Below are 25,364 nucleotides of genomic sequence, written 5' to 3'. Positions count from 1 at the left end.
AGAAGTCTTTCGAGAAGAATGTCGTTATTTGTATCACGGAATTTATGGCTTAAGAATTGCCGAGTGCATAACATCTCACGCAAACAAACTCACGCCGCTGTTCAACGACATTTCAAATCTATTTTTTCAAATGATTAGGGGGAACTGGCCCGTATCATGTAAACAGGTTTTCAAATTAATTCAAGATTTTTTTCCGTTAAAATATTCTCCCAGTGAGATTAAAAGCACATTAAATCCATTAATTCCATTTGACTTGTCACGAGAAATCGCTTTCTTGGCATCAAACTATTTTCCTCGCCGTTAAAATAAGAACATTTCCTCACGGAACTTTGTCCTCTCCCTTGAAACTTCTCAAGCCGAGCTCTTCTCGATATGCGTAAAAATGTAGTTCACAAAAATCTTTATTTTTTCCAGTGTACAAACTTATCTCAGGATGCGTCTCTCCATAATTCTTAATTGGCTCAAGTATCAATTCGACTGGAATCAAGTGGCTATCTACTAACTAAAACATATAACTCTCACCTGAAGAGACCTTTTGAATTAAAGAGCGTGATGAATGTATTCCATTCCCATGAAAACCGCCAGATGAATAATCATCTATGCAAAGCATTCGCTCCAACACCCAGCCATGCAACTAGATGCAACACAGCCATCAAGTACTCTCTCCCCCCCCCCCAGCCACCACCCTCCCCCAACTCCTCATCGCGCTTTTTGTTTCATGTATTTCGATGCTGCATAATACAATCCCTTTTTTTTGGCACATTTAAAATGGTCGCAATAACGACAACTCCACCCAACATCCATATACCACTGCGATAGTTCCCATTGTGTGTCACCCACAGTGGCTTTGATGCTGCCGGCATCATACTCGGATTCTCCATTGTGGTTGGCTTTGCACAATTGGACCCCGTGCCTATACTTACCGTCCGTTGATTCACGTTTTAGAAATGTAAAACTACGGATCTCCCTTCACTATTCCACCTTTTTTTTCCACCATACATACTTCACTCCACTTTACCATTGTTTGATTGGCCCACAGTCGCTGGCATCCATCTCTCTCTCTCTCTCTCTGTGTCACGTAAATTTTCGCACTTTGCATATTACAATGAAAGCGTTGCACCAGCCCCAAAACAATGTCCTGTGAATATTTTTCATTCACCCTCGTCATTTCAAATTAAGTCACCGTTTCAGTGGCTGTCAGATGTGTCAGCTAACGTCTGAATAATTAAGTTAATCAACTTCCTCCCCCCTTTCGGAATTCAGAAGCCGCACCCCATCGACCCTAACCTTCTCTTTGAGGAGAAATTAAATTTCGATGAGAAAGCAATACCAGTTTCCTAAAGAGGAAAATAAGGGACGAGATGAATTTCTCGGGTAATATTCGCTATTGCTGATCGGGGAATTCAATTTTCTCGCGAGCTGTTTTAATCTTCGAAATTCCGTATGACTGAGTCATGTGTTTTTATTGGAATAGAGGGCTTGGGCTTTTTTTGCCATTCGACGAAATTTATGGATGTTCCTTAGTTAATGAAATAGAGGGAGATATGGAACTTGTGAAAGTTAATTAGTTATGAATGAGATTTTTGCTGATTCGTTTTTATTTTGATTTGTAGAGAGTGAAAACTAAATTTGGGGCCTTCGATAAAATTCGAGTTGAATATAGAGCTACATCTGTTTTCTACTCATAAAAGAATGATTTAAAGCTCAACTTGACGTCTTACTCAACGAGCTGGATCTAATGGCTGGATATTTCTCCGAATCTTTATCTAGAGGACATGCCATTGGGGTCATGAACTTGGGAGGAAAAAACTAAGAAAAAGTATTTAACTTTTCTATCAAAGGGGGTAGTGGATATATTGAAGCTTTTTACCTCACCATCTTCTCAAAGAATTCATGAGAGACTCGAGCCAAGTCAGGCAGAATGAACGACCGCTCGATGTCTCAGGAGTCCTATTAAACAAAAGAAACGACTTGTCATCGCCAGAGTGGCCAATCTCAGCTGTACCATGAGAAATAATAAAAGAATCTGCGCGAACGTTAGCGCTTCCACCAAATTTTGGAGAACCCTCGTGTTTTCGGTAGGAAGAAATCCCCAGAAAAAATTGAAAAGTCCCCAAAGACATGTCCCCTCGCACCCACCTATTTTTTTTTCTTTCCACTCTACCCTTTTATTTTATTTTACCACCGCCTGACGAAAAATTCTGAAGACGTTGGCACAATGAAAAGAGAAAAGCGGCGACGTCTGATCGTGCACCACGCCCGGAGTGAAATGGGCCGAGGCTTTTACTTTGCATTAATTTCCGGATTGCCGTCTAGCATGCTGGAACATCGGCGAGGGTATTGTGGTGATATGTTGAGGAGGGTAAGGGAGGATGAGTTGGATTACACAGATACCCGTGCGGCTCTTTGACAAGAACAATGCTCGCAGACTTCCGTTGTACGCGTTTCATGCGACACGCGGGAATACCCAGCCGTTAAAAATTTCCATTCTATTCGTTTTTCCTCTCACTCTTTTTCTACTAGTCCCAGCCATATACAATCGCTGTTTTACGTTTTGTGCTTCTTTTTCAGATGTGTTAAAATGAGAACACGCTAAACTGACAATACACCAACTTTTTTTTTCCCACTCCTCACGGTGTATCGCATAATGATACCAAGGTAACGAAAGCCATTCGAGTGTTGCACGATGTCTCTTGACACCCAACACTCGACCTGCGAAGTAGTCCCTTTGTTACCGATATTCCCGAAAAAAAATTTTGGCATCTTTTTTTGGCCGAAAATATTGCTGAGCGGATGGAGAAAGAATCTCTTAATGATGGAGTTGCAAAATAAATTAAGCAAAAAGTGTTGAAAGGAGTGGGGTGAAAAGCGAAAAAGAATTTCTTGAGACAAAAGGAACGGAAGTGAAGTGTCTCAAGAGGATGGGGTATACGACCACGTGGAGGTCTCGTCAGGGCGTTGAGAAGGTCGGCTTGGACAAGCAGAGATTAAGGCGACTGCTCTCAAAGTCTATTCCCCTTCCCCTTCTGTCCCTCTCCTTTTCAACTTCAGCCCTCAGTCCAACGAAAATCCTGTGGAGTCGGCTGAAAGGGGTAAAGTACCGCGACATACCTCTCGTGTCTCGGTCTGATGCACATTAATCCTTACCCTTTGCCCCCACGTGACGTCGACCTTTCCCCCCTTTGCACATTCTATCTCCCTCATCTGGTGGGAGTTGTTCGTTGTTCTGGTGTGCTTGTCGACGAGACATTCCAACTTCCAAAAATCTCCGAAAAAAAAAAAATAGACGGAAGGGAATGAGGTGACGAAAAAATGAAGACTGAAGGCAGCATGCAGACACGGGAAAATAGGGTTTCACTCAGGAACAGCCATTACCGTGATAGCTCGCATTAGTTTCCCCTCCCCCCTTTTCCGGTTGTTTTCGAGTTTTTTATAATGTGCGTCATGAAACACACCGCCATCCAGCTGGTGGATTAACGATGTGTTTAATTGTCTTCCTAGCGGCGACGTGAGGAATTCATAGGAGCAATTGTAAATACGAGGAAAATAGTGTTACATGGTTGGATTCATAAAAGTGAAATCAATCCCAGGTGTGTATCTGGGCGATACGGGTTCGATTCCTGACGAGAGGAATTTTATCCTGATACAAATGGAAAATACTGTGCCGTTAGAGGGAAAATTATCAGGATAAATTTAACTGATAATAAACATCAGATAATTAACCTATCATCTTTTTCCAATTTTCTCAACTAGGTATTTTCAAAAATATCAGAAGTCTCAATACACTTTTAAAACATAAAAAATTTCCACTTGCGATCGAAGCCATAAAATGAAGCCTCTTTTTAGTCCGGTGATTGTTCTTCCTTTTCCTTCTCAATTCTCCCCCAGAATCCTACAATACCCTGATTCTTCATTGTACAGCACCTCTTCAGGTACACTAATGACCGAGAGGACATTGGTGCAACGCCCCTTGGAGAGGACCACCCGAAAATCATTTCCTCGTCCTTATAAACCCATCCACCGTCTGACCAATTATCACGAGACACCCACTTGTTCGCACCTTGGAGTGGTGCCTTGCACACCATGTCTATAGAGATCCCAAGGAGGTTGTATTAAGTGGAGCGTTAAAAAAACGGCCTCAAGTTTTTCGCGTTTTTTTCTTCATTTTTTTTTTGTTACCACGGCTTTTCAAGCTTTCTCTCTTTCATCCACCCATCGACATTCTCCCCGCGGTGCTTATTCATTTTTCTTTTCACTTCTATGATTATTATTTTTTTTCATAATGAGGAACTCAACTGGCTGACATTGATTCAATGGTCCTTTCAGATGTTGAAGAAGTTGTACATATTTTTTGCACGTCTCTGCAGACGTTCGGGGGAGGTAATCAGGAGATGGAAGTGAGGGGGGATTCACATTATGTTTGATGTGATACAGCGTATCGTTGAAATCGATTTTCCAAATGAAGCCGAACTCGCAGGCTGTGGAAATACATAAAATATTTGAGACCTAAATGAGATAAATTGTCTCTGGAATAGAACAATTGGGCCAATCTTCATTGATGTCTGTCAAGTATATCTCATTCTGATTTCCTAAAGATGTGAAAAATTAACCGTTTCGAAAATAACTTGATAAGGTTTTTCAACGTTAAAAATCAATTTGATTGAACTGAATCCTCACTTTTCAATTATGCACTTCAATTCCTGCCAATACCTTCCTCCATTTTCATCCAGAAACTCTTTTCACGGATCAACGGGAAATGTGAAGGAAATAGTGGAAGGATAAGTTGACGTTGATATGGCTGCTATCGCGTTTGCAAAAGGAGAGAAACTTTGGAGATAAAAATAAATCACAATAAAGTTGCTCATTGTCTGATGAATTGTATCGTGAAAAGAGCTTGAATTCATGGCAGAGCATAACAATGAAGCATTGAAATTGATCAACTGAGAGCTCAATTTCATCTACGTTGATCCTCACGGATAATTATTCAAGTACTTAAAGAACATCCTCATGATGAAAGTAATAAAAAACCAAACACGAGTACAAAATTATTACTCGAGGTTAAAAATCCTCATCTTCATCACGATATCATTAGCGTCAAGATGGTTGAGTTTTGAAACAAAAGTTTTTCAACCTTTAAGAGAATTATTTTCTTCATTTCTCAAGGTTTAATGGAAGATAAGTTTCTCACGATTATAGCCTCATAAAGGAATTTTTCAAGACTGAGAATAACTTCCTCACGTTACTTTTTATTCTCTCAAAGAAATTAACGATGAATTTGTTGAGGTGTAAAAGAGAAATTCTTAATGAAAAATTTTAATATCGAATTATTTGGCGTCAGGTATTTTTGTGATTTTTTTTTTTCATTTCAATATTCCTTTTCAAAAGTTTCATGTTTCATCAAAGGTCGTCATTCAATGAATACAGAATGAAACGAGGTGGTTATGTTCACTTTGTGATAGAGAATGAAGGGGGTTGGAATATTCTCAGCTTGAAAACTCCAAAGGCATATTAAATCGAAAGATTGGAATTCTAATTAATAGCCAACGGGATCGTACGATAAGATGAGGAGTACTCGGGTAAGACCTCGTTCTGTTCACTTTTACCTACAGCTCTAGCATTCACCGATGCCTTCCTTAACGTCTCACTAAAACGACTTGAGAATTTCATACTGAAAGATTATCGTAATGAAGATCTCTCACGGGCGCTATACATACCGTACTATCCTTCACATACCTTAACTTGGCTACTGCCTCCTCTGGGTGAAAAGGGAGTGGTGATACTTTTTTATGCATTTGCCTATTAGACCCGGTCCAGAGAAGTGAGAAGCATTTGCCATGATATACTCAAGATCTTCACTATATAAAATAATATGTAATTATGGGGAATTAGGTGGCACGGTAGAGATAATGAAATCTGTCTATGGCGTGGGACTGATCGAATTGGGTCATTAAAGAAAATCACCGTAAACGTTCACATTTTTTTCTTCTATAAATGAGGTTTGAAGATTTCAAATTACGATATCTTTTTCGCAATCCTGGCAACTATGTTAACGATTAATCCATCGTTGTAAAGATTGTAGAAGAGAGGAAAAGCGTTTAACATATCACGATTATCATCCTAATTCTTATCATGATTAACGACATCCTCTCGATTGTTGCGATTAACATGATCTCAATTACACTCATCAGGATGGGAAAGTCCCATTGGTGGGAATCTTTAGCCATCAAATGTTAATTCATTGACAAATCTATTCTCAATATAAACAATTTCTTCAAGAATATCCAAACATTTACCAACGGGTTTTAAAGAGCAACCGGCTACTACAACCCTGTCCGAATGCATTTAGAATAGAAGGAAACGGGAGGTGCTTAAAGTGTAAATACGAAAACGGTGCAGCTCATGCAAAGTCCAAAACCCCATAAAAGAGGCTACAGTCTAGTTCACCCCACTCCGTCCACCCCAAACCCCACTTTCCCCCCGCCTTTTTCGAGGTCCTCCTGTTGGGTTTGGGACTGCACAAGTGTACAAGTGGAAATCCTGAAATATTAATGTGACACTTCCACCACTCGCTTCACCAACAAAGCCCTCCATACTACGGCAATATCATATTCACTGCAATATAGTACGAGTTTTACGTCACGTTTTTATTATTTCTCTCAAGTGAAAAAATGGCATTAGAATAAATGGTATACATAATCGTAAACACATAGAAATAGTCGGAAATTGTCAAGTCAAGATGATCCCATCTTATTCCATCACTGGACCATTATTTTTTTTATTCATCATTTATTTGTGTTTAAAGTCTGAACGGAGTATTCTGGATATACTCTGATACTCGGAGAAGAAGCCAGGGAAATTGAAATGGTAGATTTTTCTTTTACGTAAGAATAAAGGACGGTGAAGTGAATTGTAAGGTATTTTTTTTGTTGTGACTTTTCATTTCCTCTCTGCCATCATTTTTCTTCCACTACCCTTGACGATGTCATTGGAAAGGTAGAAGAGCATAACGGAAGATATTCGCAGTGAATATTTCATTATTAGAGTGATAATTTCATAATTAACGCAAAACAACGCTCGCGAATTTGAATGAATATTCGAGTGCATCATTATTGCATAATGCGATTGAAACGAGAGGATAGCGTGAACGTGACAACGATCAATACTCACCTTTAGATGAGGTAAAATGAGGCCATCATTATCTCCAAATGTTATTCAATCATTGAATTACATAACTGCCAGTGATTGTCGATTTTAACAAGAAAAATATCTATTGATCAGCCTTATCACTAGAAACGTATAGACTGATTCAATTTCATTTTATTCTTTTATCTTTACAGGAGGGTGAGCAGGGATACTTGGAGGGACTGGCATCAAGGTACGCAGACCTCTTCAGAACGCATTACGGTGATGTCCTGGAGCCCCTCGAGGAGCTCCGACGCCGTGAAACAAATGCCTCACCGCGAATACCTAACACTCAGCTCACAACCAGTCATTCGCAACCCATTTACGTACCCGGAAAATACTCGGTAAGCAACATTTCTGTCTCATCTTTTACATAGCACGAAATTGTGAGGGAAAAGGAGGAAAGAATGAAAAGGAGAAGTAACGATACCTTTCAGACAACTTCTATCTGTTTCACAGGGATATTTTGGGTATTCTGGAAGAGCCTTCTCATTCCTATGCAATAATGTAGGAACTGATATACGTTTTTCGTCTTAAAATTTTTGGCTCTGACATAATGAAGGCCAGACTTGAGAACGATTTTTGGTTTCACATGTAATTATGTTCTCATCACGTCCAAAATAATACTCCTCATTGCCTCATTATAACTTTGATTTAATCAAGCCCATCAGAAAAACAAGAAATTTAATTGCGAAGATATCTGAAGGGTCGTATGTAAAAAGATTAACAATGATTAAAGTTCTGTCGTATTAATTTCCTGGTGTTGACAACGTTTATTGTCGGGGTCATTTTGCTACTAGCGATGGACCTGCACCCCGCGACTAATCGAGTTTACAATCATTAGTCTGTTATCGACTGGTGTTGCAATCTATCTTAAGTACCCCTCGATAAGTATTTGAAAACCCGTCCCATCTATTCCCAGCATCAGAAGTAGTTAACACTCACTGACTATAACTAGAAAGATGTAATTTCCACAAATTTCCTTTTAATGTTCCAGCCTTCAAGTTGCCTGAGTGACAAGGAAGAAGACGAAATATATGGCTTTGGATATGGTGTTTTTGGTCGCCAAATGCTTCAACAGAGGCAGCAGAAACTCGCTCTTGCCACTCAAAACCCCACCATTGGTCTCACTGGCCATCATCAAACATACCAAAGGTAAATACATGAGCCTGTCTAGCTACATTCCATTTCCACTACTTCCCCATTAACACAATATGTAGCCCATCTCTCCGATATCTGAATACTCCCAAATTAATGAGCACACGATACAACGGCCCTTCAAAATGAATATTTACTACATCATTTGACCGGAAAATTAGCAGCCATTTCCAACACTCACATTGCTCCAATAATAACGAAAACACTAGAGTGTTGAGTTACTCAAAGATAGTTTCCCTGTATTTGGAAAGAGGGAAGAAGGCGTGAGTTTATTATATATAATTACCCATTTCCTGGTAACGATCCCGTAACACCATCTGCAGTGTTCTCTACCCTTCCTATCATACTTAAAGGTTAATTAAAGCAGTAACCGTTTCAACAACCCTCCCAAGGAGCGGGAGCATAATCAACAGGACCTTACATCGTCAACTCAACTGACATAATTTCCCTGATCGTTGTTTCTGGAGTCTCAGCATTAGCTTATCATTAACCTTCCTTATAAACATAATCTTCATCTCTTACACCGTTTCTGGACTTGTCAATACACACATCCATCAATCACTGAATCCTTGCATTACCACTGTACTGTGGGGATAGTTGAACCAGTTGGAAATTTACAGCTCGACCTGGGTAGATATTTCAAGTAGAACACGTACACCAAACCCCAGGTAATTCTCTCCTTCTAGTATACTGCCTACATACTGAGAACATTGGTAAATAGATTTTGTGTATCCAACCGATGACGGAGATTTGAGCTGAGTGGGTAAAAGACAAACCTCGATGTCGTCGATCTCACTCACTGGAGTAGAAACCATATCGTATGTTATGTATGTGGCGCAACAATCGTCAGAATACAATTAATTACACAGACAGAGAGGTACCTATTGTTCTGAGTTGATTCGGTAAATGCTGGGATTTCGTAACTGTTCAGCACAGTAGACTACGGGATTTTGATTAAACTCGGGGATCATTCTATATGCACTGTGTTATCGCTACTGGGTGAACGGATGACGTCAAAGCATCGAATAGTCGTATTGATGCCCACTTGTCGGTGATGTTTTGATACTATCAATGCTGGTGATCAATGTGTCAGCGAAGTGGTGCTTGTGAATCACTTCATCATCATGATTTCGAGTCCTATATTTCACGGATATTGACGAGACAATTTGAAGGAAGTTTTTTTTTCAGTTGTGGAGAAAGACAAAACTCTCGTCCAATGTATTGTATCAAAATACAGTCTCAGGTGGAGTCCAATTGATCATGAAACCACTTGAACATGCAGCACTCGAGGCAATCGTCTCTAATCGCAATGAAGTGAGTGCACATCACTCAAGCGCTCCATCATTGAGATGTTAGCTTTTCCTCAAAGGATTCCATTAGTATGCGGTTAGTTGTAGACCACTGTATTGGAATTGTGTACAGCTGAGACATCTATTAGAAATTCTCAACCACTGGGTCCTTACGCTTTGATGCTTCCTACTTGTGTACATTATTCTTGGAATATTTTGATAGCCACGAAGACATCAACAAATACCCGAAAATCGTTCATCTCGGATTATTCTCAACTTTTGCTTAATTGTTTGAATTAAAGAGACATCTTAGGTATATTGAGATGTGATTGGTTATTCAATAGTAATTTTTAGATGTTCGAAATGCGTCTTAGTTTGTTTTTAATAACTGAAAGCAGTTGAATTTATTCATTATTGGCTGAAATGGAAATAATTAATTTCAATAATAGTAAAAAATTTATGATTCAAGTCCACAGAGTTATTGCATCAATATAAATTGAATAGTTTAAATGGTCAATGATTTTTTCATACAGCTAATAAATATTGACCTATTAATTCTATAGGTAATTTTCCATCAATTTCAATAACTCCACACTTAGAAAAGCATCGATCACCATCGATAACAACGAAGCAGTAAGCGAGCTGTTATCATCGTCACCCAACCGAATCAGTAATGCCTGTATTAAACCCAAACGGCTACCAAGTTTCCATGCAGTTCATTCCATCAACCAGAATTACTTCATCGACTATGTATAAGTACATAACGTTTACGATATCGTTCCGGCTATTCTCCCCTCACTAAAGCTGGATATTGAGTGTCCCAATAACGAGCCGTCGATACTCAAATTTTCCACTATCACTGCCCCAGATCGGTCATTATATCCAAACGTTCTATTATGATAGTTTTATAAAATTAATGTTAACATGCACAATTTCAATGGAACTGCGTTTTTTTATCCCTGTCATATTTTTTGTCTTTCAGTTGCCTGAGCCCGAGATCAGCATTCTTCTATGAATTTCCTCCTAACGGTAAGTTTTCATTCCAATTTTTAGATAGAATATAGATAAAGAATTAGAAATAAGAGAGATCATTTATAGTTTTATGAAATTTCGATTTTACAATGAGATTGAAAAAATCTTAATCATAGATCGTTGAAATCCTAAGATAGAAGTTACTTTTTCCGCTGAAATAAATTATTCAAATTGAATGTCAACAATAAAGAACACCAAAAAAGATTGATTCATCTGCCGGAAGGAAAAAAATCTACGAACCCCCATGCAATCGTAACACGATATAGACATGTATGTGCAACAGCTCGCAATATTCGCGCCATCTTTTTTTATTGCAAAGTGAAAGGACTGAGGGATGATAAAAAATGCTGTGGTGAATCGTGAAAAATTGAAATAGTCCAAAGTATTGACAAAAAATTCTCTTGAACGTTGATATCGACAAGCACGAGGGGCTGCTCGACAGATATAAAAGGACCGGTACAAGCGAAAAAGACCTCGGCGTTGATATTTCATTCCTGCCGAATCCTTCCGTCCGCGATCCACTATCCCCTTGAACCTTGAGGCTATGACCTAACCCCCTCCTCTCCCACCCTTCCGTATCCTTTCCCAACTGTGCCTTTATGAATACGCAATTGAGATCGCAACTCCCAGTTGTGGCTAGAGAGGGAGAGATAGACGGGGATAGTGAGGCAGCGGTGCTTTTTGACGCACTTCCTCTTGGAAAACATATCCTGAAGCATTTCAATTCGGAGCTCCTCATCTCCGCAGTGCCCGTTGGGGCGTTCGATAAAAATCTAACTGGATTTTAGTAAATTTTGTTGGTGTCTTTTCATCTATCGCAATTCATGTCGAAACATGGAGGTTTTCAAGAGAGGAAGAGTCAGAATTAACAGCTTCTCATCAACTTTATCCCAATCTTGTAAAATTCATGTGAGATTACACATTATAAATAAAACAAGGCTTTTGTAATATTGTACTCGAGGTGGAAAGTACCCAATACAATAAACAACGTAAATTTAGATTTCAAAAGGCTTCTCCGATGACAGGTTTTCCTTAATCAAGAATCTTCAATTCATCATGATTGAAGATTGAATCACTAATCAGTTTAAGAGCACAGCACTTCCATATATATTCAGTAATTCAATGTAAGAGGTGCCCTAGATGCTATTCCAGCACTTAGCACTTGTTAGCAACACCAACACTCATGCTTACTCAACCAAATATATCCGTGAGTGCATACATCATCTACAATGGGAATCAGCTCACAGTCTATGCACTAACCGTACCATTCCGCATCTCCTCGACTATGCTGTCTCTCTGCACTTTAACCATCCCCTCTTGCCCTTTCCCTTGTACCCCACGGTCACCCCTCTCTTGTTCACATCGTCTCCGTCAGCCAGTGTTGTCTCTCTCCCTTGAATCAAACTGGGAGATGCCGGTAGAATGCATTTATCCTCACGTTCTCTGCACCCTGTACACACGATGTGCTTATACCTGGATCTGTTACTGTACCAATTGCTGCAGAATTACAGCTACCACCTCCTCAAGTTCATTGTATTTGTGCATCTCCTGGTTATACACCTCTTCGACGATTGTTACGTCTGCACAACAAAGCTGGAGGGCTGTAGTCTATTCAATCGCGTGTGCGACATGGTTCCAGTATATTTTACCTCACCAATGTACCCACTTTCTTTGAACCATCAATATATTCATGAAGACTCGTGCGAATCTTATCACATGGTTCAACTTCTGAAATCACAAGAGCATTTCGAATTCGTATCTTTTATTGAAATTTATTTATCACTCACGTGACATTCCAGGTAACTTTGACTTCCACTTCACCAATTTCCAAGTTATCCGGTTATTCGATCCGGTAACACAAAGAGGATCACACACCCTTTGTATGTGTCTTGTACGGGGTAATAGCCGGTCCAAGTATACTGCTTCATACGCCAATTTCTTCTTCGGTCCTGCTGCTAACGACTTTCATATCATTTGAGATGAATCATTTAGAGATTTGGAACTGTCTGAATTTGGGATCACAGGTCTCAAAATAAAGTTGGCGTTCTTCTTGATTTACGTTCCAAGCTGGAAAATCTCCAGTCACATGCTCACTGTCATCTTCATTTTATCGATTAGTTGTGCTGCTGTTGAAGCTGAAATTTCGATAACGAAGTTGTTATTTGGCAAGGTCGATAAATTCATTCGGTTGATTCGTTCCGAGGTAAGATATATCCGATCTATCTGGCGGCAATTTGTAGTACAATTCCAATTCCGTTGTGTCTGGATTTCTCAGCAGGAAGTGCTTGACTTTTTTTATGACAATAGTCGAGACAAATAGGCAACATCAGATTGTGAATCGTCTCCAAGTATTGCGGGTCATTGAACTGAAAATGTCGGTATGCAGAACAATATCAGCGCCTCATCAATCGGCCAATCTCTTGTTTGGTAGGCGGATGGCCACATTAAACAATACCCTCCATGCAAATGGTGTACGTTTAATTGCACCCTATTTAGCATATTCTCCGTCTGGGTACTGACGATATCACCATTGATCGATCAACAGACACTATTCTTCTGTCACGCTCTTACATTCGGTAGAAAGTTTTTTGCTCTTCCATCCGATGCAATTTCTTGTTTTTCGAAGATGTACCGTCTCAGGTAGAATCATTAGTCATATGTGCGTAGGCCACTATTGCTTTTATCCCGCCAATGTATTAATCTCAATCGTTATTTTAATAAAACGATGAAAATTCTTAAAGAAAAAAGTACTGAAAGATAAAATGGAGAATATTCCGAAAACATTCGAAAGAATTCTATAGCTTTATTAGACTCTAAGGAATGCGCCTGAAATTTTTAAGTTTTGGATGAATTTAGTGGAGAATTTGCTCAAGGTAGAAATTTAAATTGTACTAAGGAAAACGGGAATGGAAACTACCAAATAAAAAATCTATTTCGCGTGTTTGACACGCAACAAAAGTTTCGTCTTCTCCTCCACGTTGTCGGATCCTCTGTCCATTCTTCGCAGACGTGCAGATGCACTCAAAGGCAAACACAAAGTGTCCACCATTCACGCCTTCACCGTTACTCAAGTGGTACGCAAAGAAGCACATATGTAAATGTGTGATGTTGGCTGAGATAAAATCTAGTTCATACGAAAAAAGCTGCATTTTCTAAAGTTCTTCAAAGATTGTAATTTCGTATGAAAAAGTCATCGTTATGCCCATTGCGTAACGTAATCTGCAATGCTCATAATTGTTGGGACCCTGTATGTGTACAGGTAATGATGTTATATTTTCAGTATCGTGGCATTTGAAGCAATAGTTATGAAATAGTGTAAAATTTCAAAGCTCGTCCTCTAGGACATATTGTAAAAGAAATGTTGGCTGCATGCGTCATTCACTTAGGCCATGCCATAAAGTCCCATTTGAAACCAAGGGTCAGGTAATACCATAACCTGACCATTAACTACTTTAGTTTGGATTAGTTTATACAACCAAATAATAAAAAAAATTTAAGCTTAATGTGGGTCCCTCGTGCCAGAAAATTAGTTTTGAGTTCGTTACATTCGAAGGAAGTAGTCTCTTCTAATCTATTGTCCACAATACGAACTTGGAATGTGTGAAGGTTTCGTGTCACATGCCTATACGCTTCTAAACAATAATCAATATTTAAAATTTATCCTTCATAGAAAACTACAATTTGTAGAGATCCTCTGATCAGGATCAATCGAGCTGTCACAGAGCCTCACTATTGAACAAATTTGCACCAGCACTGAAGACTAATTAAATCGCTGATTCTCATTTAACAGGATGTGAAATCAAAATTCTCATCAACTTGGAGGAATCCTTGATAGTCTCTTCCGCATTGCCCATCATCTTCTTCCCATTTTTCATAAACGCTCAGTTACACTTAGAGGAAGATAAAAAATGTCTATCATTCGCGCCTGCCTAGTTACCCAAGTGGTACACAGAAATATACATGTGTAGCCGTGAACCTTTTGGCTTAGACGGAATGCATCTCGACTGGAAAAGGTTGACAGTATATGGTGGATAAAGAGTGGGACTGTGACACAAAAAGTGGAAAGGTAGTGAAAAAACTCACACAACAAGAACATGAGAGGGAGCTATCGCTCTTGGCGGGTTGCCATAGTAACGTGCGTACATCTACCGCCACTGTTGCAGAGGCGTGACAAATAGGGAAGAATAGACAATGATGAAACTTCACCCCCATCCTGGATGTGTCGAGGTGCTCTTGACGAGAGACATTCAGCCCGGAAGTGAGTCCGCCCGTCCATGACACTACACCGGCTTTGCACACCTTCACATGACCCAGTACACGTTTTTTTCAAACAACTTTATAGCTTTTGGCGACTAACCTCGGGGCAGTGTAAACTACTAACTCCTTCCTTCCCATTGTTTCTGAGTAGTAAATGTTTATATATCGTTGGTAATGTTGAAAAGTTTATTCATAATATCTTACGTTCATGAGACAGTTATTTTTTGGGAGAATTTTAATGAAATAACGCTCCAGTATGAAAATCGACGTCTGGAATAATTTTATTCTTAATGAACAAGGGAGAGAATTTTCATAAGCACATAACAACGTCTTGAAGAAAGTTTTTGACATTTTTCTACATTGACATCATTTGTTTCTTGCGAATCGGCGGATTTTCTTCCCCCCGAATTACTCAGACCCATAATTTCCCTGTCGTAATTTATCGTCTTGAATTAGCATCATCTGCTCGTAATTAGTATCTGTTTAATTTCAATTATATCGGTGTAGTAAATGCCTATGCATTGTTATAAATGTTGGACAATTTTATCAAGAGTATCTCATCAAGTGCCTCGTTCTCCTCTCAAATCACCACATCGATCACAATTTTAGCGAGTGTAAAACCAAAATGTAATGAGGTGGATTACCTGCTGTGTATTTTGTAATGAAATGATGTCTCAACGTAAAAATTCACCTTTTGTTTATGAAAAAAGAACTGTCATTTGCATGAACTTTTAACCGTTGACGAAGAAGAAAGGAGAGCGGAGTCATTTCAAAAGCACATTACAACTTCTTCAAGAAGGTAACTGGAGAGCTGGGTGAAAGGTCCTCAGGCGATCGTCGTGTTTAATAACTTTTTAAGGGCAATATCGTGCTTTCATTTATCCGCTCTCCTGAAAAAAGGCCCGCTTTCAGGGTATAGAGGAGGGACGAGAAAATTACGATGAGGGCTCACCTGGTGGTCAGAAGTAAATTACTCGACGCATTAATTTTGCCGGCATAAATACAGCTTTCTTGCAATAAAGTTGATTGGAAATTGGCGCAGTGTTTTAGGAATTCCAGTCTCTTGTTGAACGTTCAGGTTCCAACCCCCTCGGCTGGAATATTTGATTTTTATTTCAATTATCATGTGTATTTCGAAGATCCTGAATTGATAACAGGCGATGTTGCAAATGTACTTTGGACAAAATCAGTCTACAAATCATTAATTCATTAAAATTTCTCGAGTAGCCGCAAATTTCTGAAACGAGTGCTAAATTTATTCGATAAAAAATTGCTGAGATACATAAAAAGCCTCGAATAACTCAATTCAAACGAACTTTTCTCTCTAATATAAGAGAAGGGTGGAAAGCGTGGATCGTAATTTTGCTGAGAGCAATAGGAGACTAAAAAAATACTGCTTCCCAGTCGTGGATGCATTTTAGGAGGAAAAAGAACGAAAGTGAAAGAAAAAACTAGAAGCCAGAGCTCCAGTACCTGGAATTGGATAATTTTTCGTATTTTCTGTCGCAATGGTGTATATAAACGTGGTTGTGGCAAGAAAAAGCTGTCGCGGCAAACAAGCCAGAGGATGAGAAAGGAAAAACGTTAAAAGGTTGGGGAGAAAAAAAAATATCACAAGAGGAGGCGTATCGAAGCGAGAGTAAAAACATCGGAGCGATACATGTGCAGACGTACACAAGCGTTGCTCGAAATTGATGGGGGTGGGAAAATATCGTAGATGGTGTTGGCTGGTTATGTAACAAAGTTTAGCCCCGTATATGCTTTGATGGTGGTGCATTGCCGCTTTTATCCGCCCATGCATATCACTTATTCTGTTTGATACTGCGTTGAATTCTTATTGAAGGTTTTAGGGGAATACGTTTTTTACGACGAAACATGTTGCGAGCCGTATAAAATTGTTTCACGGACGCAAGTAGTCTACTTCTCATGACTTTTTATGCTGATCATTGAACTTTCCAACTGCATTTAGTTCGGTAAATTTCCCCCGATTATTTTTATTCATCTTTTGGTTCGCGAACGGTCCGGAATTCTCGATTTTTTGCATCACGTTATCTATTTCACCCTCGAGGGTTTCGAATAAGTCACTTTTAAGCCGTTTCTGCATATCGCTTGTTCTTTTTGTCACTGTGTTGCATTCTGATTAAGAACTTTAAGAGAAGACCGTTTTTCTCGATGAAACGGATTGCGAGACATGGTAAACCATTTCAGGAATAGGAATCCGGATAAATTCCACAATTCTCAAGGCATTTCACTCTGTTTATTGAACTTTTGAATTTCAGGTCGTTCGACAAGTTTTACCGATAATTTCAATAGATTTTTTTTATTACCAGTGAGGAAAAATCTCCATCTCTTGCTCTGGGGTAGAGTTTTCCTAATTTCCTTGGTTTCTTTCGCTCAATAAATCATATATTACCCTTGACAATCGAATTCAGTCGAAAAATCGTACATCTTAATTTCAAACTTTTCTCATTTTCCTCGAATTCTCATACCTAAAACAATTTCGTTGGCTGTTATTTTTCTCTCTCCCTCCGGTGATGCGCCATACCCTTGAATTCGTTGTCTGGCATCGCCTGTGCCATATATTCTTCCCGGATATCGAGGCCTCTGCGCATTCGACGGACTGAAAAGCAAGTTTATTTTTTTTTCATACGATTCATTCGATTGAACATGACTTGTGGTTACAGCCAGCCAATATATTTTCGATATTACGCGAACGAAAATTCCGAACGTCCCTGGAGAGTCCTCTGTATTCTTTCCCAGGCGCTCGTTCACTCTCATATATATATTTTTTTTTCGGTCGCCACTTTCGGGACGTTTTTCATCTTCTATCTCTCGCGCCGCTGTGGAATGCGCCCTGCCATTAAAAATCCTGTCGTAAAAACTATGGGAAAAATGTCGAAAAATTGGTCGAGAAATGAATGGTCGTTGAGGACCGAAGTTTCTTCTATCTCTTGTCTTGTTAAAAAATAAAAACAAGTTGTAAATCGATAATTATTCTAAAAGACTCAAGTGTCATTGCCGATCACATAAACAGTAGTTCTTCATTGTTAATTACTATTCATTGACATCCATTCATATGTATTATGATTGATTAACCAAGAGATATGTAATTGTGGTTGCAAATGTCGATGCTAATAATATTAGTTCGCATTTCTACTCCGGATACCCCTCAATTATCCATCAAAATTCATTCACACAGTCCAATAATTAAATTCTTGAATTTATTCACCCATGCGTGTTTGCATACAAAGATCGCGTGCCTCCTTCGAGGAATGACCTCACCGACCCGATAACTCGTCACGTCAACAACGTGACGGGTCTCGCTCGCTCCTCCTCGTTTCCCTATATTTTTTTCCCTTTTCCTTTTTTTATATCGTATGCGTAAATCCATCTGATGTGCTTCCAACAACTCGTTTCAATGCGATATCTCTCATACTCTCAGATAACATCTCCAGAACTGCATTCGTGTGTTAAAATGCACATGTGTATGACAGTGTCAGTTTTTCTCTTGTTGCATATACGAGTCATGAGAAAAATGAGAGACTCGTATTTTGTGCACACAAAAGTAATAATCCATATGAACATTAAACACTTATGTTGAAGTCAGATGTGTTCTGTGATATCTGTGTTGTTTAGTGGCCGTAGACGGCGGTTTTTTTTTTTCATCAGCCACGCGATGAATTAATCTGTTTATGGTTTGTCGTAAAAAAGACTTCCATGTAACGAGGAAAAACGAGCTGCAAATAGTAAACAGATATTATCCTTTGCGGTTTTATATCTTCAAATGATTTATATTAGTCTGTCGACTAGTCGATACCCCTGGGATGCTGCATTTATCGTGCTCCCTATATTCTGGGAGACTTTCCAGGTACTTTAAGAAATTTCTACATTATTTATAGGAAAGTACTGCATTTTATTGGACTCGAAGAAATAGTGTCTCACATAAAGACGTTTTAGCCTTCCTTTTCAAGAGGTTTGGGGCAAAAATTACGAAGTGGAGTGAAGATCTATAAGGATCTCCAAGTACTCTGGCTACTTCTCCAGTGAAATACTTTTCATTTCATTTAAACTCCATTTACTTGAAAAAATGAAATTGACGCACGAATATCCACACATTTGGGCGATAATAGAATTGCAGTATCTGAATTCCGAAACGTGTAAATATGTTAATTTACCCTCAAACTATATGTATGGAGCTGTGGACGTGATCTGCAGTCATGCGTTGGATTCCATTTTACCCTTCTCTCTTACACCGTTGTGTACGAAGCGCCCGCTAATTAGGGTACAACGTTATTGTCGCTGCTAATAAACGGATGCATGAAACGGTAATACACTATAGTGACGGGTCAGTCCGCAGGGTAGACTAACGGCGACTGCTATTGCCCGTTAATGGATAGTGATGTCGTGGGTAACCCCAATTTATTTGATTATTTATGAGATTGATGATATCAACATTCGGCCTGCTGAATTCACTCTGATGGTTTATTCTGGGTCTTATGGTTCAGCGATTCAAGAGTAAATCTCGATGGATGATTCGGGTAATCTCATGATGGGTTGAACCTAAATCTGTGCCATAAATAAATATAAATTCACGAAAAATGTCCCTTTACAGTTGGAAACACATGTTCCAATCCATTTATGATCATGCAAATCAATCTAAAATCACAATAGAGCTACTAATGTTGCCAAATGCTTGATTCCTCAATACATCGTCCATGTAAGCAAATGTGATCAGGTCCACAGCTTGTGCCATCAGCAGCACCGCCTAGTATTTGTGTACAGAATTTGTCATCTCCTTCAATGACACAACCTAATCTTCCACATATTCTGTAGTCAACGGTACATGCTTTGGTCCCGACAAATTTCATACACTGTGCGTCTGCATCCATGAACTTTCCAGGGAGATACCGTGGCAGGACACTTCTCTGGATGGGGTTGTTGTACAGACAAACTGGATTTTTACTATTCAAATGAAAGTGTGATGAGATTGCATTCGATCGAATTTACAATGAACATACTGTAATCGTGTTGGTCTTACTTGAGGAACCTCTGGAAATCCTTTAGAGTGCAGTTTGACCAGTCTGGAGATCTGCTGAATGGAATAGTAGGATTCATAATATGGCCATCTGCCATGGAACACTCTGTATTTTCCGTGCCATCGTGCTCGGCTCCGAATCTACAATAATTAATGCAGTGTCAGACAGAATCATCAACGATAAGAATAAATCTTCATGACCAGAAACGATTCTGGGGCACTCACAAATGACCGAGTTCATGTGCAGCTCCATGAATACCATCGAATCCACCCAAGTCTCTAACAAGCGATACTTTAGTATTCGCTGCTCGATAAACTTTTCTCACATTGCACGCTCCTCCACTCATCGCAAGCCCTGCAATGATCAGGAAGTGGATGCAAACGATGCTGTTATGAGATACGATAACTATCTTTGTAATACGAATTTTGGGAACTCACCATCAGTTCCAGGTCTGCAGTAGTTGGTTCCCTTATCATATCGACAGATCGGATGCCTGCATATTGAAATAATTCGGGCAATGAGATAACGAATATTGAATTCGATAACGGAGAGGTAAAACTGTTCAATTCGATGTTAAATATTCACTAGTTTCTAATGAACCACTCAAAATTCAAAGCGGACATTGAAATTCTTTGTCAAAACTATTTTGGAGAGTGAATGGACAGCAGCAAAAAGAACTATCTCTGAAAATTTTGTCTGCTTCTTTGGTCCAGTCGCTTGAAATTGTTTTACCCCTCTTCTGTAGATTTAGGATGGGTAACAGAGTAGGGAATAATATCTTACGAAGTTATAGTGACGAGTACATCATAGCTGTCGAACGGAATATGATTTTCCTGCGCAAGCCAATAATCACCACTCGCACGCCATACGTCATCACCAATCAGAGATTCACCTCTGTATTTATGTTGAGTTATATAAGTGAGGGCTTTATCGTCCTAGATCAATTGAGCGAGAAATTTCATATAATTACAATTTATCTAGCAATTTCTAAAAACTGCATATTTCTACTGGTCGGGCTTCTACATTATGTCCTCATGACCTGAGGCATTTAGTTAAAGAGCGGTATATTTTGCTGCAACTCCTTTAAATAAGGATCTAACCAACCTTGCTGACAACAATTCCTGCTATATTAAGCCTGAATTTAGGATTCTCCAAGCTTCTGTATTTCAGATCAACCCCATTCCAGAATGCTATCATGTAAGCCACTGTCTGGGGAATAGTTCCACCCAATTTTTCGTGGAGATCGTTAGCCACAACAACCAACACCTCAGGATATACAACATCGGGAATTGAAGATGGTTGTGCTGGAGGACTATTCACTTTTGCTAAAATACGATAGATAGGTCAGGATAATGTAGATAGTTTGGGTTAATATTGTGTCAATTCACCAGGTGATATTGAGTAATAGATTATAGCGAAGCAGTAGAGAAAATCATAAAACATACGTGCTTTCAGATATTGAACTTTTCCTCTAGCCAACGACTTTTTATAAACGATATGATAATGATGATCATCTCGTTCAGTCTCAGAAATATTGTCAACATATTGTCGTTGCCTTCTGACTTTCTTAATGAGGCGCTCCGGAATTGGGGCGATGATCAAGTTCCTCGACCCGACTGTGCCAACCTAAATGAGGAAAATCAGTCAACTCCCACCAAGATAGCGAAACGTTATCAATTCTTCATAGCTCTGCATTCACTATGTACATGACTGTTCTCATCTCCGTTTGGTTTCGAGATATTCATGGAACACTGATCGATAGTTCAAATCAACTTGAACCGGTTCACTGCTTTACTATCACATTAAGAACGAGAAAGTGTGGTACATGCAGTACTTACAATTCTTCGAGTGTTCTCAGCTGTTCGACTCACAACGACGACTGCAGACTTCTTCAGGTCTTCGTAGTATTCCAAATTTTTTATCACCTGCAATGATGATGTCATTCAAGCGTTGAAGAACGTGTTTCAACGATATTTTTAATAAGAAGATGTAAAAAATATTGACATTCTTGTGTCGCAAGAAGTGAGGACCGGAAGTTCGTTGCTCAAGAGAATACACGGGAGTATCGTGTCCCACAAGAGTCCCCTCCGTAGGTGACAACCATAGCTTTATGTCCTCTCCGAAAGCCTTCATGCGAATTCCTGTTCCAGCATCTGCTCCCCTCCTCTGGAGCCGCGGCCAATGGATCGGGACAATCTCGTACTTTTGTACTGCAGCAATAAATACTATTCAATAGTTCAATGTTTTTTTTTTATTTATCTCTTCCAACACTTACCGTCTTCCCCATGTGTGTGGAAGGCGTGAAGTCTTTCCTCCGGAGTCATCTCTGTATGAATCTACAATCATCGACATTCATGCAGACGTTCACTTCTAATCGTTTACGTTAAGACTTACCGCATGGGCTGCATCTGCTATCAGCACACAGAATACAATAAATCCCCAAATTAACATCTTCAATACAATTAATTATTCAATTCCCAGGGGCGAACGCTCTTTGCCGAGACGGCTACACACATTGCATCAGAAACTAATTTCTTCTCGCTTATAAAATCACGAGTCCCATTCATTATTCACCTGTACTCCTCTGAAACACTTGTATCTACAATCGCAATCGTGTATTTTGATCGAATGTCAATATTTGGGTTTCGTTATTCCAAAATGTCATCTTTAATGAAATTGTTTCATCAATCCAGGGTTTGCATATGTTCAAATGCTTGGTAATATCTTTTATAACGTATCACCGTACTCCCAAATGTAAACAAAAAGTCCTTGCCTTTTTGAAAAATTTTGCTTCATTAAACTGCGAGACTGTATTATTCAAAGGAGATTAAAGAATTGATAATTAGAGCGGAAAAGATAGCAATGGGTACCAGATGTACTCATAAGAAGCGAAATAGCGCTATTTTTTGGCGGAATGAAGAAATATTTTTTTAATGAAATTGCACCGCTCCCATGGCTCTCTCATCCCCTATTCACCCCTCCCCATCTACTTATCTCTCAGGGAAAAAAATCCAAACTCTTCAATTTATTCAAATGACATAACCCAGATATTGTTCTTCATTCTGAGTGGCAATAATATTTCTTAAATATAAACCAACTTCTCATTACTCAGGGAGCATAGCAGAGACCGTATTTAATTAACAAAATTTCCATTCTGAATCATTTCAGAGCAAGGACAGAACACCAGTAAAAAGAAAACGACGTTCTCACGACTGTTGAGGGGACTGAAGACACACAGAAAGGAGAAGCAGGGTCAGTCACAGGGTTCGCCAAGGCACGGGCGTGCAAGAATGGGAGTGCCACAGAGGGTGAGTTTGTTCAACATTTTACATGTGGCATAATTATTACCTCTAAAATATTGCTAACTGTCAAACTATATTTTGTATTTTTGAAATTTTTCAAATTCGTATTACTCTCGTGTAATTAATTCCCTTTGGAATCCCAATTTAATTCATTTTCGATATTCACATCAGTGTCATGACTCACATTACCTTTACAGAGATCCTCACCCACACAATAGATCACTTCAATTGAATAATTAATTTTTTCATTAAATTTATTCATTTGATTACTTTTCTGAGGGCCAAAGGCTTTGTATACCTTCTGATAACGTTCACAAAAGTACGCTGACTAAAGATTCTCATATCTGCTCTGGTGGGCACATTATTTTACTCTCATAAGCCATAGAATGTAGCCTTAAAAATCATTTGACAGTTTTATCGAACTAATTATTATCAGAGCTTCCGCACACATAAATCCACAATTCCTGGACTTCTTTTCTTTACAATTAAACTGAGCTTGACAGATATATGCCTCTATTATCAATAGTCGTTAGAAAATAGCCTCCCGAACTAGTTCATAACAGTGAAATCTACGTGGGTAGACACACAGCTATCGTACGACGCCAGATATCATTAATAGTAACACCGCAATGTTTTACGTTTAATCGATGGAATATATTGGGTCTATAGACGCAGAGACATGGCTAATCGCAAAGTCGATTTCAACGGTTATAACCCATGTCGCTAAAGTTCGATTGGACACAGCGTTGGGTAACAGCTGGACGCCAGTTGAATTATTTTCATCTGCTTACAAATTTGCAATTAAGGAGGTCATTAGGGAAAATCAATTTCATAGACGACCTGCATGAATGATGCCTGGATTCATGTATTAGCTTATTACGGTAATTGGGATAATGGAATCTTGGGAAATCTACAATTACTTTTTTTTTTTAATTAATTGCTGTCTGGTAATGTCCGAGAGATTCAAACGCTTAATGAAACCTTCACCGTAGGCTTAACAGAACAACAGGAGCCTGTCGTAAATATTTCCAAGAAATTCATCGGCAGTTGTAGTCCAAAATTTTGGACATATGCCCTCGGAAAATAACCACCACGCGCCGCACCGCCTATGGAAAATTCTCTCTGGATTCATAATACTGGAGTCACCCCAAAGGGCCGACAGTTGGGGTGTGCTCTTGCGGTCCAAAGGCTCCACATTGCCTGAAATTTCGTAACATAGCCCACAGGCCACATGTGATACCGACAAATATGACTATGTTACTCTGGGTTCATGACGCCGAGGCTCACTACAAGGTATATTCCATGTGTCTATTGTGAGTCCAATACACTTGCAATACACATATCCATTGGAATACGCCTGTCGTTTCACCTCCGGGGATCATATTGAAGCTTTACATTGTGAATATGCAACGTCAAAGTCATTGCAAAACCTCTGAACTTTGTAGATATGATCAAAGGGACGTCTGGCGCATGTCAAACGGCTGATACTGGGCTTTTTGGCGCCTTTGGACCGTCTGGATATCATCGTCGCTGACCAATTCACATTATCAATTTTAGATGTCTCGACCTGTTCCACTCACCAGTGGTGAAAATTCAACTGATAGGTGATGGAATGCTGAGGGGGATTGGGGAATATGATGCCTTTTCATTGGATCCATCATACCAAAATCCACTTTTGCTTGGAAACTCTCACCCCAGTGCACTGGAGGTCTGTGTCAGGGCTTCCGTAACCACTGGCTGGTGAGAGCCGCTCACTGTAATTCATGGTCCTACACTATATATTGGTATAATTCAATTCTAGTTGGTACCAAACCACCGTCTATACCACAACTCATCGTAAAGCTCTCTTCTACTCTGTTCTAGCTGTGAGAAGGTGCTTTCCACCGTGGAAATTCGATTTTTAACATTCGTTGGGTTTTAACGGGGCGATGGTGTAGTAGCATGTGTATCTGACTTTTATTTCTCTTTAGTAGTTGTTTTTTATCCAATTGTTGTATGGAACAGAATTACGGTCAGACGAGGCTAACAGGGAAGCTTAAACAATTTTCGGAGTCGAAGTTAAAATCAGGAAATTTTGAATGGCTATATATGGAGATAATAGTTGAGTA

The 25,364-nt window shown here is 39.3% G+C and overlaps 2 protein-coding genes across 7 annotated transcripts in view; one reads left to right on the top strand and one right to left on the bottom strand.

Moving 5' to 3' along the window:
- LOC135172628 (SAM and SH3 domain-containing protein 1-like) overlaps positions 1-25,364 on the top strand; it is a 160,677-nt gene that overhangs the window by 113,303 nt on the left and 22,010 nt on the right. For all 3 annotated transcript variants that reach the window (XM_064138804.1, XM_064138824.1, XM_064138814.1), the window contains exons 2-5: positions 7,338-7,526; positions 8,180-8,337; positions 10,612-10,658; positions 23,123-23,262. In XM_064138804.1, coding sequence (XP_063994874.1) covers positions 7,338-7,526; positions 8,180-8,337; positions 10,612-10,658; positions 23,123-23,262 — 534 coding nt within the window. The remainder of the gene's footprint in view (positions 1-7,337; positions 7,527-8,179; positions 8,338-10,611; positions 10,659-23,122; positions 23,263-25,364) is intronic.
- LOC135172649 (A disintegrin and metalloproteinase with thrombospondin motifs like) overlaps positions 19,520-25,364 on the bottom strand; it is a 48,473-nt gene continuing 42,628 nt past the window's right edge. For 3 of the 4 annotated variants that reach the window (XM_064138859.1, XM_064138850.1, XM_064138870.1), the window contains exons 3-12: positions 22,230-22,290; positions 21,959-22,164; positions 21,793-21,879; positions 21,400-21,580; positions 21,059-21,279; positions 20,738-20,889; positions 20,392-20,447; positions 20,179-20,308; positions 19,957-20,094; positions 19,520-19,880 (exon numbers count right to left, since the gene is read on the bottom strand). In XM_064138859.1, coding sequence (XP_063994929.1) covers positions 19,595-19,880; positions 19,957-20,094; positions 20,179-20,308; positions 20,392-20,447; positions 20,738-20,889; positions 21,059-21,279; positions 21,400-21,580; positions 21,793-21,879; positions 21,959-22,164; positions 22,230-22,278 — 1,506 coding nt within the window. In that variant the 5' untranslated portion in view covers positions 22,279-22,290 and the 3' untranslated portion in view covers positions 19,520-19,594. Of the gene's footprint in view, positions 19,881-19,956; positions 20,095-20,178; positions 20,309-20,391; positions 20,448-20,737; positions 20,890-21,058; positions 21,280-21,399; positions 21,581-21,792; positions 21,880-21,958; positions 22,165-22,229; positions 22,291-22,348; positions 23,129-25,364 lie in introns of those variants that run through there. The other variant, XM_064138840.1, reaches the window with a different exon arrangement.

The sequence above is a fragment of the Diachasmimorpha longicaudata genome, chromosome 1, assembly GCF_034640455.1.
Source record: "Diachasmimorpha longicaudata isolate KC_UGA_2023 chromosome 1, iyDiaLong2, whole genome shotgun sequence".
Classification (NCBI taxonomy): domain Eukaryota; kingdom Metazoa; phylum Arthropoda; class Insecta; order Hymenoptera; family Braconidae; genus Diachasmimorpha; species Diachasmimorpha longicaudata.
The sequence above is the reverse complement of the archived record's forward strand: the minus strand, read 5'-3'. Positions and strand labels throughout refer to the sequence as shown.